Source organism: Balaenoptera borealis (genome assembly GCF_965194805.1).
Source record: "Balaenoptera borealis genome assembly, chromosome: 7".
Lineage (NCBI taxonomy): Eukaryota > Metazoa > Chordata > Mammalia > Artiodactyla > Balaenopteridae > Balaenoptera > Balaenoptera borealis.
Window position 1 is genome coordinate 114504100 of NC_138864.1, and position 17321 is coordinate 114521420.

At 42.7% G+C, this 17321-nt stretch overlaps 1 protein-coding gene across 1 annotated transcript in view; it reads right to left on the bottom strand.

Moving 5' to 3' along the window:
• Nucleotides 1-17321, bottom strand: part of CREB3L2 (cAMP responsive element binding protein 3 like 2) — a 125680-nt gene that overhangs the window by 35763 nt on the left and 72596 nt on the right. The window contains exon 2 of the mRNA XM_082400342.1: nucleotides 14971-15187. Coding sequence (XP_082256468.1) covers nucleotides 14971-15187 — 217 coding nt within the window. The remainder of the gene's footprint in view (nucleotides 1-14970; nucleotides 15188-17321) is intronic.

Below are 17321 nucleotides of genomic sequence, written 5' to 3' on the forward strand. Positions count from 1 at the left end.
TTATGCCTTACACCTGACCTAGACTTCCAGAATTTTACTTAGCCCTCTAGGAAACTTCAGAGTTTGTAACAGACATCTGCCCCTTGCTGAAATGGATGAAATGCTCATCCAGAGGAAAGGGCGGCATCTTGCCAAGTCTGGTCTCGGCTTGCCTCTGGCTTTCGTGACGATCACAGGCCTGGGGATCACAACAAAGCAACAGCACCGAACAGACAGAAGCACCTCCATCACTCAGTGACATTCTCCTGGGAGCCTGCATGGTACCCTGCATTTCTTACCAAGTTACATCAGAGCAGGTACCTCAGCATAGCCCTGGGAAAGGAGGGAGGAGGGCAGGAAAGGGAACAACAGCAAAAAGGCTGCAAACAGGTGCAGAACAAGAGAAAACAAGTCAGAGATTCCCAGAGTCAGCATTCCTCACCTGTTACCAGTTTTACTAAAACGAGACTAAAATAAAGCAAAGATATGCTCCCTTGCTTTATGAAAACGTTTAAACACACACACACACACACACACACACACACACACACACCAGGTGCTTCATGAGCTATTACTGTCCAGGGGAGCAAAGTCATTCACATTATGAATTATTTTACACTCAAGAATTGGGCTCAACTTTTCTTATGAAAAGGTACATGAACATCATTCAGAACTGTCAAGAGGGCAGTGGAAGACTGGGCACGGAAGCTAAAAACTAAAGTTCGCAGTTATTAAGGTTGTATTTCATAAGCAACTTCCTTCAAACACAGGGAAAGGTTAGATTCACATGCACCATGGAAAATAATTTTCCCCCAAATCCAATTTATAATTGACTCAATTAATTATTCCAGCCCCAATTTATTTCCTGAGGTAAAATAAAGACGGGCAAGACTTAGGCTGGTTGAAGGTGTTTGCTTTGAGAGCTGGTGCTATGCAGCTGCGGAGTGCTGTGAGGTGATGGAGGATTTCCATCATTCCCGGGGTGTGCGCCACATCCTGGCCGAGCGGGAGGGGCAGGTAACAAAGGTCCTTTTGAAAGCAGCCAGAGGATGGAGACCACACTGCAGGTGATGCAGAACCCTGCTGGGCAGATGGGCCCCCCAGCTCAGCTTGGGGAAGCAACTGGATGAGGAGCCAAACGAAGTATCTAATGCCACTCCCAGAATGAGCTTAGGAATGAGAAGTCTCTGTCACCTGTAAGGAAGACACGCTTAGGACAGATGTGGGGAGGGGCTGGAGAGACAGAGAGAGCACAGATCACATTTGCTCCACTCAGCAATGATGTGTTCATACCTCTGCCTTGTCAACACTTACAGCCTGTCCACGTTGAGCAATATTTACCCCTAGCAGAGACTGGAAGAGAGATAGCAAGATGAAATATAGTCTCAGTAGATATTAAAATTAACAGTTAAGGAGGCATCCCTGAGAAAAAGGTCACATGCAATTACCAGGAAATGGTGAGATAAGGCCAGATCCCATGGCTGTGTGGTTACAATTACTGTGATGAAACATAATTCACAAGGCACAAAAGGTAAAAATAAATACAAAAAGCAAATACAAAATTACAAGCAAAATAGAGACAGGTAATGAAATTAGTTCTTCCAATCCGGCTAAGCCATTCTCAAAGCACACACATTCATAAAATAGGTCAAGATAGTTTATATTCTTAATGCTCAGTGTCCTACACCCCTATTTTAAAATTTTTTATATAATCTTTGCTGTATCAGAGATGGAGACCAAAGGACAAATAATGATACGTGAACTATGAAACAAAACTTCCCCTGAACTCTTCCAAGAGAAAAGCCCAAGGAAGCTGCCTCTCCTCCCCTGAGCCTTTTGGGGACAAACAACTGGTGTTGCCTTCATGCTTCCATTTCAGTACAGCAATTTATTGCTCTACCTCGAAAGATATTTTTTGAATTAGAAAGAAGTTTAGGGCATCAGCCTCAGATATGTCTTTTTATAGATGAGGAAACTAACATGCTGGTCTAAATCACACAGCAAATATGTGGCAGGACCCAGATCTCCCGATCCATTAAAGAAACAACTAAACATGTAGATAAAGATGTGTGCACAGGGACTTCCCTGGTGGTCCAGTGGTAAAGAATCTGCCTTACAATGCAGGGGAGGTGGGTTCGACCCCTGGTCAGGGAACTAAGATCCCACGTGCCACGAGGCAACTAAGCCAGCGTGCCACAACTACTTAGCTCCCAAGCCTCGACTAGAGAGCCTGTATGCCACAAACTACAGAGCCCACACACTCGGGAACCCGCGCACCACAACTACAGAGCCCACGCGCCCTGGAGCCTGCGTGCCAGAGCTAGAGAGAAGCCCTGCGCCACAGCGAAGAGCCTGTGTGCTGCAACTAAGACCCAATGCGGCCAAAAATAAAATAAAATAAATAAATAATTTTTTTTAAAAAGATGTGTGCACAAATATGCTCACTGCAGCATTATTTATAATCACAAAACACTGAAAGTAACCAAAAGAGTAAAAAGGAAGGGCAAAGTGAATGAATTACGGTACATCCATACAATGGAAATATTATGCAGCCAGCAATGTTACATGTTTAAACCCTTTTTAATAACAAGGCAAAGAGTTATGATAGAATATTAAGGAAAAAACCTGAATATAAATTTATGTACTATTAATGAAGAAAGTGATAGGAAAAAAAGACTGAAAGGAAATATGTCAAAATAGTAAAAATACCTCTGGAGAATAATTCAGAACATGAGTGACTTTTTTTTTCTCTAGTTTCATACTATTTCTAAATTTCCTATACTGGGAATATATTGTCCCTGGATGATCACACATGGACATGGCCTTCTTCTGCCTGCTCTGCTCTATATTTTATGATGCTAATTATTAGATAGAAGCCTTAGTGAGTCAAGTGGCCCATTTAGAGTCCCTTGACTTAATAAGAGTCAATGAGTACCTTAATATATGTTATAAATTGCATAACTGGCTCCAGTTCTTCATTTGTCCCTCTATCCCTGTCCTTTGCCATGTAATTTTGCAATTCCCTCCCACTGAGGACTAATCCCTACCCTGGGATCGGCCACATGACTGGCTTTGGCCAAAAGGATGTTAGCTTTGTAACACAAGTAAAGTCTTGAAATGCACTTGTACAGCTGAACTTACACACTTGTACCTTTGCCATCACACTTGTGAGAAGGATGTGCCAGGACAATCTACTGATCCCAGAAGGAGGACAGACACATAAATCAGAGTTGCTCCCAGATGAGCCTGGCCAAGATCAGCTAACTCTCAGCCTTAGACATGTGAGTGAATCTAGCTGAAATCAGCAAAATCACCCAGCTGCCCCTGACCCTCCACGCCTAAATCAGCCAACCTCCAGCCAAGGCACAGACATGTGAACTCTAATAACAAATGATTGTTGTCAAAGCTAATGAGTTTAGTGGTGATTTGTTATGCAGGAATACAGCTGGCTGACACAATACAGCTGCATGTATATACAAGAAATTAAATCCATTACATCAGAACCTATGGCAACAAATAGTTATACCTTGTTCCCATAATAATTCCTCTAAACCACCAACTGTGAACCATATCAATAAATATTTTTAGATTGACTGATTCGATCTACCAATTATATAATAAAATAAATGATTTCAGTTGAAGAAAGTTAGCCAGTAAGAAGTTTGGTGAGAACATTCCAGTGGCGGTTGAAATTAGAGAAAAAAGCTTTCATTCTGAACTACTAGGTATTGGCTTGTACTCTGTCCCTCAGTGGAAATAAAGATCAAATTAGAGAAAACAAAATGACAAATGTAACCTATGAGGTAGGGGGTTAACAAAGGATAAAGGGAAAGGGAATCAGCAGAATATGTAATACAATTTTTCTACATGACCTTATTTTTGTAGTTTTATTTCATTGGCAAAAGATCAGCAGAGCACCATGGCTTAGAACTTAGATAGTTGAGTTATTGACAAAACTATAAAAACAAGACTCAGTATACACTCTATCTACTGTCCAATTTCTAATACTTGAAGCTCAGATAGTGACTGAAAAATTTTTTTCGTAAATTGTGTCTTTATGCCTTTTAAGTTTCATTTCAGAAGGAAAACATCACCCAATAAGGTCAGTAGTGCACTGTGGGGAGTAAGAAGCACAACCAACATATCATCTGATTTTATTTAAACAGCTTCCTGGGCTTCCCTGGTGGCGCAATGGTTAAGAGTCCGCCTGCCAATGCAGGGAACATGGGTTGGAGCCCTGGTCCGGGAGGATCCCACATGCCGCGGAGCAACTAGGCCCATGCGCCACAGCTACTGAGCCTGCGCTCTAGAGCCTGCGAGCCACAACTGCTGAGCCCACGTGCCACAACTACTGAAGCCCGCACACATAGAGCCCGTGCTCCGCAGCAGAAGAGGCCACCGCAACCAGAAGCCCGTGCACCGCAACAAAGAGTAGCCCCGGCTCGCTGCAACTAGAGAAAGCCCGCGCGCAGCAACGAATACCCAATGCAGCCAAAAGTAAATAAATAAAATAACTTTATAAAAAAATAAAACATGAAATAAAATAAACAGCTTCCCATCAAAGGTCAAACTCGACTGGCAAATTTCCTCAGCATTACCACTTAGCTGTCAGCAAGAAAATAAAAACAAGCCACTGTCTCGTGGCGATGAGTCCTTCATATCCAAGGATGAAATGGAGCAGCTATGAGCAATGGGGCTAGATGCTGAGATTACCAAGATAGCAGCTAAAAACCCCACAAACCAAAGCCAACATAGAGGCAACACCAAAATGCAGGTCCTCAATCATTTCCATATGTGCTGCATAAATAATGACACTGAATAGATACTGATTCCTGGGAAGGGGAAAAAAGAGATTAAACTCTAAATTGGGAGTAGGTAGTATCTTTATAAACATGTCTTATATATGCGTGTGTGTTTTGTATACATATACACATACACACATATACATATGTATATATGGTGTGTCTGTGTACTTTTAAAAAGAGAAATCACATAGGACAAATACCACTTATATGATATACACATATATGTACCCATTAGCTATTTATATAATATGTCTAAAGTAAAAAGGAAATTTTTGTAAATTAAAGAAGTATGCCTCATCTAAATCCTTCAGCATTTGATAACTGTGTTTGCCCTTTGAAAAATTTCAAAGGAGTTGGCAAATCTTGGCCGATTTTTGATGTAAACATCTCTTAAAGGAAAATGCTAAGGCTGGGTTCTGGAGGCTGGGAGAGGGGCAGGAATGCAGTTGAATATGTCAGAATCATATTAAGCTGTAGCCCACTGCATGTTCAGACAGAAGGTAGGCGCCTGCCCGCCCAGGGTCCCCTCCCTGAGTGCCTGGACCCTGAAATCACCTCCAGTGTTGAGCGGCATGAAGAAGTGTTGAAAACAGTAAAAATAGCAAACACTGAACTGTGAGTGTTTACTATGTGCTAAGCATTATTCCAAGTGCTTTAGATATATATTAATTAATTTAATCCTAAGAGTGACCCTGGAAGGCATGTACTATGATTACCCTCATTTTATAGACAAGGACACTAAGAGATTAACTCCCTCACCCTACGTTACCCAGCTGGTATACGGCCAACCTGGGATCCACACCCAGGCAAAACAGACCCACAGCCCTGCTCCTGGCCCCTCTAGCATACTGCTTTGCAACAGATCAATGATGAAACAGATCTCTAGCCAAAAGTGAGTATTCTTCAATTAATGATATTTTGAGCCTATAATTAGCCACTACAAAAGGTACAATATTGGTTCTTTCTAGACTTCTCACCTTTGTTCATATGGACTCCTAATCCAATGTACCTGAGGTTAAGAATTCCAGTTTAACACCAGCAAATAATAGCTAAAATGTTCTGAGAGCTCACTGTGTGCCAGGCACCGTTCTAAATGTCTTCACGTATTTACACTGGTTTCTGTGATTGATGCGATTTCTCTCGGACACCTCCCTCACTCCATGCTTTCTGTGCTTGTGCTTACAGAACCTCTTTCCCTTACTCTGGTGTTCATATTGTGGCCAGTTGATAAACTATGTATTTAATTATGTGGTAATTTACATAGGGCAATAATAACAAGAGCTAATATGTATTTAGTGTTTACTAATTGCCAGGCACTGTTATAAATGCTTAATACATACTAACTCATTTGCTCCCCCCAACAACAGCACAAGGTTAAGTATTATTACTATTATTCCCATTTTAAAGATCAGGAAAGAAACACAAGAGTTGAGCCACTTGCCCAAGATCACACCATTAGTAAGTGGCAGAGCCCAGATTCCAATTCAGGCAAATCGATTCCAGAGATGAATCGCTATACTCCATCCGTGTTCTGCATTGGGCATCTCAGGTCTTCCCATAGGATACTGTGTTTAAAGTATTCATTGAATAAATATCTGTGGAGCAAATGACTGATTTCAAAAGATTTACTTAGTATATACACACAGAAAACCCTTGTGTGTACATTTCTTTTCCTTCATGAGAATTAATGACTTTTACTCATGAATAGAGTAAGTTTAACGCTAGATAGCTGGACATATTGCTTTCTTATACCATTCTAGCATTGCAATGGCCAGGCAAACGAAGAAGTCATTATTTCACTTCTAAAAGGGGGGAAAGCATCATTATTTTCTTAACCTGTTAGACGAAGAAAATAAAAGGTAATCTCAAAAGGATGATGAATAGCAAAAAAGCACGCACCACTAGCCCAGGCTCCGGACTCGGAAAGGAAGGCTGTTCCCCTGCTTGTCCACCCCAAGCACATCAGGTTCTTTCTGTAGTGCATCCATGTCAGGGGTCCCAGCTACTCTCTGTAGGTAGATGACAGACACATCTGCCTTTTTTTTACCCTAGAATCTACCCCTCTAAGACAGCTCAGACCCATGCTCTTGTCAGCTCAGACCCACAGCTCTAACCAAATGTGATGAAGATACAACTATTTATCATCTCTCTGTGACTTTCTTTCCCAGGTCCCACGGCCTTGGAACATTTCAACATCAAGAGGTCTTCCCACTGCAAACAGGAAACCTAAGTCACCCATGACTCATCTCTACCCTTTATTCAGCATACCCGATGGTATGCTAATCCTGCTCTGGGTTTCATCTAATCCTTTCAAAATCCAGTTTTTCTTTGCCACGGATGGTACACGCCTTTCCATTTCTCCCTGCATTGCTATATCCATGCACACCTTCCCTGCTCTGGCATCATCAGCCACGAGACATCATTTTCTTCTTCTAGTCTCCAAGAAAAACACCATCCCACTTTCCAAAGGCCTTGTTTCCCATCAAATGCTGAGTCTCCGCCTTCCATCAGGCTACCTCATACCAGCAGCATCTGTTCATGTTTAGCTCACAGACTATTGTTTTTCATTCCCACCTATGAAAACAGCTCCTTAAACTTAGGATATCCACACTAAGCCAGTGTACCCAGCCATCACTTGCCCTACTCACTCTAAAGTCTAGCCAGGCTAACCTGAAGGAAGATGATTATTATTTATGTGCTGGTCCCACCCTCTCTGGACCTGGAAGAGCCACAATTACAGTCCTTTATTCCACCCGAAATAAAGTTACCTTGACTTGTGCATGGTGCCAGTAGGTCACTTCTGTATTAGTATATTCTATGCTGAGTCTGTTGATATTCTATATATTTCTAACTTGGTTCTTACATCATCTTGGAGGATAAGGGCCATGTCTAGTTCTCTCTGAACAGCCTTCATCCAGCACTACTAAGTTTCTTCTTTAGGAAGAAGACTGAAATTAACTAACAAAGCAAATGAATACCTAGCATCCCAATTTAATTACAAAGGAACATGACCAAAATAGAGTAACTCATGAAGATACCCTCCAGGTGGTGAGGTGCAAGACTTGGTCATTCACATATAAGCTTTTTATTCTTCTATCTACTTGGAAGCTTCTGCTTATCTCTTTATAACCTCTTTACTTTTTTTTTTTCCAAAGAACAGAAAACTCTGCTTAGCAGCCTTAATCATGGGCAGAAATGAATGAGCTGAATGTAGGATGTCTTTCTGGTGGTTCTGAAGGTCGAGCCCACATTCCTAGGACTGGCTCCTGTGGTTGCCAAATGATGTGAAGTTCTTTAACCCAAGTGTTTCAGAGAAGTCTACAGTCAAATGCAGCCCTGAAGACAGATGACTCCTGTGTAATCTTAGACTAGTGTTTCTCAACCTTCTTTTGGTCACAGACTCTTTTGAGGATCAAAAAAAAGTTATAAATGTTCTCAGCAGAAAAATTGACAAATGTTGACAGCCCAAAATCTTGCATATAATTTTAGGGGTCTACAGTCCATCTGAAGAACATGATACACTAACGGGATAAGAACACCTACATTTGCCCAATATAGTTGGCCTGGGGTTCAAGGAGGGAGGAAGAGGGAAAAGAAAGAGTGAGCAAAGAAAGAACAAGGAAGGAAGGAAGAAGGGAAAGAAAGAAGGATGGTGGTGGGAAAGAGAAAGAGAGAGGGGAAAAGGGAGTAAGAGGAAGGAAAAAAAAGAGAGAAATCCAATAAACTGAGAGAGCGTCTGTACTTGAACTGTTTAGCTTATCACTTTGTTTCAGGCTTGGAAGCAATTACAGAAGAATTGTTTAATCTCAGTAAAACTGGACAAGAAGATTGGAATCATTGGCTTTCCGAGATATAATGAAATACTATCCATCACTAGAAACAAGAAGTCTTAGTATTGCTTAAGCTGTTTAGACAATGCAAAAGATGAAGAATATTAAATTTAATGCAAACAGCAATTTTTAAATGCTGCCTATTTATGCGTTGCCTAAAGAACTATCATCCTCCTCGATCAGGAAGGCAATCTGCTTAAGAGAGCACTGACTCCAGAGGGATCTTTGTGAATTAATCCTCCCTTAACGCGGATGCAAATTGGGGTTCAAATGAATCAAATAATTCTGTTCCCAAACATTTGTATATCCACAGAAAAACAATTGAAGCCAGGAACTCGGCAAAGCTTTCCTGGGCAAGTTCCTCATCCATTCATGCACACTGCCTACCTTTGATTTCACACATCCCAAACAGTTCCTATCCATGTTCATTACCCCCTACTTATAAAAGTGCTTTTGCTGGGACTTCGCTGGTGGTCCAGTGGTTAAGAGTCCGTGCTTCCACTGCAGTGGGCACGGGTTCGATCCCTGGTTGGGGAACTAAAATCCTGCATGCTGTGTGGCTAGAAAAAAAAGCTGGCATAGAAAGCTTTTACTCAGAGAGAAACTGGTACTTAACAAAGATGAACTGTGGATCAGAAACTCTTTTCAAAATATATCTGACCCACTGTACCTATTCTCAGCAAATTACCAGCATGGCCTATTGCAGTGTTGACTTAAAAAGTTGCACAACCTAAAAGTTGAGAACCATGTTTTATTCGGCAGACTTTCTGAGGACTTAAGCCTGGAAAAGAGCCTCTCCGAGAGCTCTGAGGGACTGCCCCGAAGAGGTGAGGGAGGAGCCGGGATACACAGGACTTTTTGCAACAAAAACCAGGTAGTCGGAACATCAAAAGATTACTGTTTATTAAAGAAAACCGGACACCTCAAGGAAATGAATTTAGCATTTTTCTCTGTATGGGAAGATGCAAGAGTCTGGGCTCATCGAAATCATTCCTTTGATATGCACCAGAACCATCTAGCAGGGCCAGGATCCTGCTTTTTTCCATACTGAATCCCCTCGGGGTGCACAGTCTGGCTGATGGCTTGATGACCACAACATCTTTTGTTTATTGATACAATACAGCAAGCGACACATTCTTTGTGCACAGCAGTATAGCACCTCTAAACAGAAGGAGGGGCCAGATGGGGGGAACTGAATGGTGTGTGCTTTGGTCTAATGATAAGAAAGCTTCCTGGAAAAGACTGACTGATCATTTCTCCCCACACTAAGCTATCAGTATAGGTGGCACCCATGAGTTCCTTTATGCTGCATTTATACTGATTAGCATTAAAAAGCAAAGAAATAGCGTTATCGGGAAGAGAAAGGGACCCTCACCTTTTGGAAACCTGCTTATTTGCAATCATTTTAGTCAGGGTCTTGGTTTAGAAGAATCAGTGTCCTAGCCCTCTGCCCACTATGTGCTTCCCTCCAACCATCACCACTGTTTCAACTCTTCTCAACGCTTTAGGACCCAAACGAAATTCTGCCTTGTTCATGCAGTTCTTCCTGTGATCTTCACTGGGCGTACGCTCTGCCTTCTGAACTTCTAGTTTCTTTTCCTCTTGGGACACTGCTCATATTGCGGTCTGATCAAGTATTGGGGTACAAGGCATTTTCCCTAGAGTCTGGGTGTAAGTTTTACCATCGTTGTCTCACAAGTATCTACGACAGTGCTTGACACACAGTAGGTGTTCAACAAACAAGGAATTGAAGGGGAAAGTTGCCCAGATTGTTTAGGCCAGCTCTAATCTGCATAGTCTAGAAACAAGGCTGCTGAACAGCTGACTAGCTCCACAGATGATAACTAAATACAATATAGGTATTGCTATATTGTTATCGCACTCCTGACACAGGGCCTCTGCACTTGCCGTTTCCTCTGCCTACAAGCCTCTTAGACATACACCTAGTTCTTTCCCTCATCTGCTGATCTTTGCTCAAATACTACCTTCAAAGAAAGGCCTTCCCTGTCTATCCTATTTAAAATCTCAACTCCCCCACTGCTATGGTTTGAATGTTTGTGTCCTCCCAAATTCATATGCTGAAATCCTAATACCCAAAGTGATGGTAATAGGAGGTGGGGCCTTGGGGAGGTGATTAGGTCATGAGGGTGAAGCCCTCTGTAATGAAATTAGTGCCCTTATAAAAGAGACCCCACAGAGCTCCCCAGCCCCTTCCACCATGTAAGAACACAATGAGAAGTCGGCAACAAGAGAAGGCTCTCCCCCAACCATGCTGGCACCCTGATCTCAGACTTCCGGCCTCCAGAACTGTGAGAAATATATTTCTGTTGTTTATAAGTCACCCAGTCTGTGGTATTTTGTTATGGCAACTTGAATGGATTAAGAAACTCCCCCCTCCTCCAACATCTCCCTATTCTTTTTCCGATTTATTTTTCTGTATATCACTGATCACCATCGAATACATATATATAGTTTACTTCTTTACTTTTTCTTATTTCCTATTCCCCCCTCACATCCTAGAATATAAACTCCATGAAGCAGAGATCTTTATAAATTGTGTTCAGTCTTTATTCCGCAATGCTTAGGATAGTCGGTGGCAGATTAAGCACAAAGTAGGTGCTCAGTGAATAGCTAAGGAATAAATTTTTAAAATGAATCACAAAGCACCTGTAAAATACTTACCTCTACTTGGCACCGTGCTTGATCCTGTACAAGACAACTGCTAGAAGCCAGGAAAATGTAACCTGATCAAATACCCGCAGCCCAGTGTGTCTGCACAGTGATGGGGCACGCAGAGCAGGTGTCTCCCCTGATGTATCACCAAAGCCTGGGAACATGCTTCATTCAGTCTCCGATACCTTCTCCCTTAACAACTCAAGAACCACTAGGAGAATGAATGGCTACACTGTAAGGCACTGATAACATGTGATAAAGGAGTTCAGACATGGAAGAAGCCAGTTTACAGACATCACTATGAGAAGAAGTGTGGTGGTCAGCTTCTAAGACATCCCCCCAGTGATCCTGTTTTTCTGGCATTCCCATCCTTGTATGGTCCCCAGACACAAGGAATCAGGACTCCCCTGTGTGACTGACAGAATAACTTCCACAGCTGGGTCAGAAAAAGTATTTTAGCTCCTGCCTTGGTGTCTTGGCTCTCTCACTCTTTGGAAGGCACCTATGCTCACCACTACACCACCAACGTATCCCTCACTCTTTGGGAAGCCAGCTCCCATGCTGTGGTGATACTCAAGCAGCGCCATGGAGAGGAACTGATTCACCAGCATCAACTTGCCAGCTATGTAACGGAACCACCTTAGAAGTAGATCTTCTAATCCTGGAAAAGTCTTCAGATAACTGCAGCCTCAGCCAACATCCGATTTCAACCTCATGAGAGATCCTGAACCATGTGGACAAAGAATGCCACCTGCCATATCAGCAAACAAAGGATGTTGTAGCCATCAAGCCCTCAGCCACTGCATCTGTCCCCAGCTGTGCACCCTGAGGGGATTCAGGATGGGAAAGAACAAGATACTGGCCTTAGATAGTTAAGGTGCATATCAGAGGAATGATTTCAATGAGCCCAGACACTTGCATCTTCCTATACAGAGAAAAATGCTAAATTCACTGACTTGAGATGTCTGTTTTTTTTTAATTAACAGTAATCTTTTGATGTTCTGACTACCTGTTTTTTGTTGCAAAAACTCCTATATATACCGGCTCCTCCCTCACCTCTTCCGAGCAGTCCCTCAGAGCTATCTGAGAAGCTGCTTCCCAGGCTTAAGTCCTCAGAAATTGCGCCAAATAAAAAAACATAATTCTCAACTTTTAGGTTGTGCGTTTTTTTTTCAGTCAACAAACAGAACCACCTAAGTGAGCCAGTCCTGAATTCCTGATCCACAGAAATCATGAGAGGTAATCAATGATTACTATTGCTTTAAGCCACGAATTTTGGGAGATCTGTTACACAGCAGTAGATACCTAATACAAGAGGTATTAGACATGACTTCCACAAAGGAAGTAGGGCTTGAAATAGAGACATCAAAGGAATTGTAGGAATAACAGAGGCAAAGCAGTAAAGAGAATACAGGGAAAACCATGAGCAAAGGCAGATACAAATGTTAAACAGAAACCATGCCCACACAGAACCTCAGGATTGGAAACAAATCTTAAAGGTCAATTTAGTCCAACCTTTCATCTAGTGCTAGAGTCCACTCTAAAAATAAAACAACTAAGGCAGGGACTGCATGAATTTATCTAAGCTAAAACCCAGAAGAAGGCGGACTCCTTACAGTGGTCCTCTGTGTAACGATAAAATGAGGAGTACGTAGTCATAACAGAGACCATATTCCTGCATTTGAACTGAGGTCATTCCTGGAAGTGATTTAATAAGAAATTGAGGGAGAAGGAAGATGGAGAACAGAAGAGGGGAGAAGAAAGACAAAAAGGAGGAGAAGCAGAAGAAACAGAAGCAGGAGAAGGAGGAAAAGAAGGGGATCAGGAAGAAGAACAATAACAACTCTACAACAACAGAAGATGAAAGAGGAAACACTGATTTATTGAAATGCTGTGTGGTGGGCACTGTCCTAAGTTCTTTAAACACATCATCTCATTTTACTCTCACAACAGCTCCACATTCTCAAATTATTTTAGCTCTACTTCTTCCCTTCCTTCCCAGGAGTCTTCCCCTCACCCTGTTCTCCTGATTTGAGGTAGAGAAAGTGGACAAACCACAGAGAGGAAGGATTAAATCATCATGCATCTGACCTCTTGTCAGGAAAAATCTGAGAATACAGTTAAGGCTCCAGAGGGTCCAATCAAGAAAGAATCCACCCACAGATTCGGGGCCTTCCCTTCACTGAGGATATAAGGCCAGATTTCCTGGGTTGCTGGTCAGCAAACCTCTAATCAAAGGAAGAACAGATCTGAGATGGGAAAGAAAAAATCTAGAGCATTCTCTGTCCCAAGATATGATGTTTTACTGATCCCAGAGTTGGTTCTTTTAGAGGCCAGTAGTAGACCTAAGAACAGATTTGGGGCCTTCCCTTCACTGAGTATATAAGGCCAGATTTCCTGGGCTGCTGGTCTGCAAACCTCTAATCAAAGGAAGAACAGATCTGAGATGGGAAAGAAAAAACCTAGAGCATTCTCTGTCCCAAGATATGATGTTTTACTGATCCCAGAGTTGGTTCTTTTAGAGGCCAGTAGTAGGCCTAAGAACAGATTTGGGGCCTTCCCTTCACTGAGTATATAAGGCCAGATTTCCTGGGCTGCTGATCTGCAAACCTCTAATCAAAGGAAGAACAGATCTGAGATGGGAAAGAAAAAACCTAGAGCATTCTCTGTCCCAAGATATGATGTTTTACTGATCCCAGAGTTGGTTCTCTTAGAGGCCAGTAGTAGACCTAAGAACCCCAACTGGAGGAGGGATTCCTCCACAAAGCTAATAGCCTATTTGTGAAGTTGATAGGAAGCATTTGCCTTTGACTCAAAGAAGCAGGAGGGAGCTTGTTCTGTAGGTAGCCACTTCACAAGATGTTGCCATGTGTACAGTAGTATAGGAAGGGAGGGGGACACCTAGGTCAAGCCAGAGGACATCAAGTTAGTGACCATCCCCCACTCTGGTCATCCTCCTGGGAGAAGAGAGCATATGCCAAACTAGTATTAGAGAATATAGTTTTCAAAACTTAACTCAAGGTACTAAAATAGCTGATTATACTTCTAGGAAAACAAACATAGAAAATTAAATTTTAAAAGTATACATACAGCCTATACCAATTAAAGGCCTATGGATTCATAGTCAAAACATCTGAACATCTCTAAGGCCAGGAAAACTAAACCTTTAACACATACCATACTAATGGCATTGATAATGGACATGAAAGGGTAACCAACGCAAAAAGTCTTAGGAATGCTAGCCAAGATCTCCTATACATGGGGTCAATGAAACATGCTGAAAATAGTTTAAGAGGATGCCCAAGAAGTGTTTACGGAAAGAATGGTCATAAAAATGATTTCTCAGAAAAAAAAAATGGCATGACCTCTGAAACAATGGATGTACCGGAATTATCAACCAGATAGGCCAAACTGATTTGCAAAAGGATGCTTTGCTGCCCAGTCCACAGGGTCAGAGAAAGCAATTAGTACCATTCAGCTCTAGCCAATTCCCAGAGCACACAGTTTCAGGTAGAGAGAGGTATTCTGTGCCTCTTTGCATTTCCCCATGGCCCAAGCACAAGGCCACAGACAGCAGGTATGTGGCTGAAGGGGGCGCTAATGATAACACACACTCCACACCCTCAAGAAGGTCAGAGCCAAAGGTGCCAAGGTCCCAGCTGCTGCCCCTGCTCTGGGTTTACCATCATTGAAGCTGTCACTGGCGGTGACGTGGGCGAACGGTGACTGGGCCCGAGGCTCCTCACACAGGGAGTAGCTGTGCTCGGCCTGAATGAGAGGCGCCGGGGACGTTGGGGACGGCTCTACCTCCATCGACACACTCTTCTCTGAGAGGAAAGGGTCGTTCAGGAGCTGGCCCAAGACGTTCTGGGAAAACTCATCCAGCAGCTCCGAGAAGTGCTACAAGAAACAAAGGAGGAAGGACTCAGTTTCTCTTAACCATGATCTGATAGTTACACACATGTTCTAAAGCAAAAATATCATCCACTGCTTCAGATGAAGTCCCCTATACACAATGTCCAGTTATCTGTTGCTGTGTAGCAAACCACTCCAAAGAGTAGTGGCTTACAACAGCCAAGAGTTATTATCTCTCACTACTCTGTGGGTTGGCTGGGTGGATGTGCTGATTTCACCTGGGTTCACTGACAGAGGCACAATGAGCTGGAAGGCTGGTGGGGGCTGGACTGAGACACTGGACACCTGGGCCTTTTTCTCAAAGAGGCTCTAGCAGGCTGGGAGTCCTCATAGGATGGTAGAGATGTTCCCAGAGGGAGAAAACCAAAGCTGCATGGCTTCAGAGGGCACACATCATCACTCCCTCCACATTCTTCAGGTCAAGGCAAGTGACAACGCCAGCCCAGATTCATGGGGTGGGAAAATAGACACCACCTCTTGACCAGAGGAACTGGAAAATCACATCGCAGGCAAGTGTAAACAGGATGGCATGACTCACTCGGGGCCATCACTGGAACTATCCACCACATTTTGTATTGGGAATATTTTAAAATAAGCTATCTTGTATTTTTGAAGCATGAAAGTGTTATTTATAGCCAAGTGCCAAGTTCAAAGGCATCAGAGGCAGCTTCCCTCTATTCTCCCAACTACCTGGACTTTGTCCCTTTCTAGTTTTTCCTTAATCTCTTCTCATCTTCCATCTCCAACAGCACCACCTCCCTAGCCCCCCGCCATGCCATGACAATGATACAGAAATGGTGTATACATATATTCACAGGGAGTCCTATATATCCCTCGTTCCATGGTCCCACACTAAAGGACTGTAGCCCCATCCACTCTCCCTCACTGATAGGGGGATGTTCACGATATGAGGGTCTGTAGAGCTGGGTTTCTCAACCTCAGCACTACTGACATTTTAGATGGGTGATTCTTTGTTATGGGGGGCAGGGTTGTTCTGTGCATTGTAGGATGTTTAGCAGCATTCCTGGCCTCTACTTACTACATGCCAGTAGCACTCCCCTAGTTGTGAAAACCAAAAATGTCTCCAGCCGCTGTCAAATGTCCCTTGGCCAGGGCGGTGGGGGGTGGGGGGGTGGGGGTAAGGGGAAGATCACCCTTGGTTTAGAACTACTGCAGTAGAGTATATTAAAAATAATTATAATATAATTTAATTTAAAATTTCACTTGATACCAGCTGTTAGAGCCACTTCTACCTTCTTAATGTTCCCTGAGTCACAGTCCAACAGGTGTCACCCTTATTGATTAAACTTTAGGGACACCTCTGGTATAGAAAGGAAGTTAGGAAAGCAGGTACAGCAATAAGAGAACTGATTGCAAATGGTGATACTTGGGGTAGACAATGAAAACTCTTGGGATTTGCAGGGTAACTAAGTCCTACCATTGAACTGAAGTGTCAGTGAAGGTGTTATGAAAATGAATGTAGCTTGGGGAAGGGGGGGGGCAGGTGGTGACCCTAAGGTTAGAGCTCTAATATTAGGATAGTTGTAGGGCAGAACTTCTGCTTTTGTAAAGGAGAGAAGCAGACAACAGAGAGGAGGCCTTGTAGGCTAGGTCCTTAAAGCAGAGTTAGATCGCTGGGTTTCACCAACAGCACAAACATGAGAAATGGCTGCATCTCATCAGGACAGAATGCAGATAACAGGGCACATCCTAACAGGCATGGGTCATCTATGAGAACAAGAGAGGGTGGTTGGGAGAGGGTTCTCTGTATACAAACATATTTAGAACTGAAAGGTCCTTAGAAGCATCTAAGGCAAGAATTCCCAAATGCCAACTGTCTGTATCACAATCACCAGAAGAATTTTGTTTTAGTTGTTTTATAATGGAATATTTCAAGCATTCAGAAAAATTAGAGAGAATAGAACCATGAATAATTATGTATTGATTCCTTTTTAAAAAAATTCTTATTTTTCCACATTGCTACTGCAACTTTTTTCCTTTACTCTTTCTTTCCTTTTTAAAAAATAAAACATGAAGCTCCTATCCAATTCCCTTCTTTCCTCTCAGAGTTAACTACTACCCTGAACTTGGTGTTTATTTTTCCCATCTAGGACTTCAC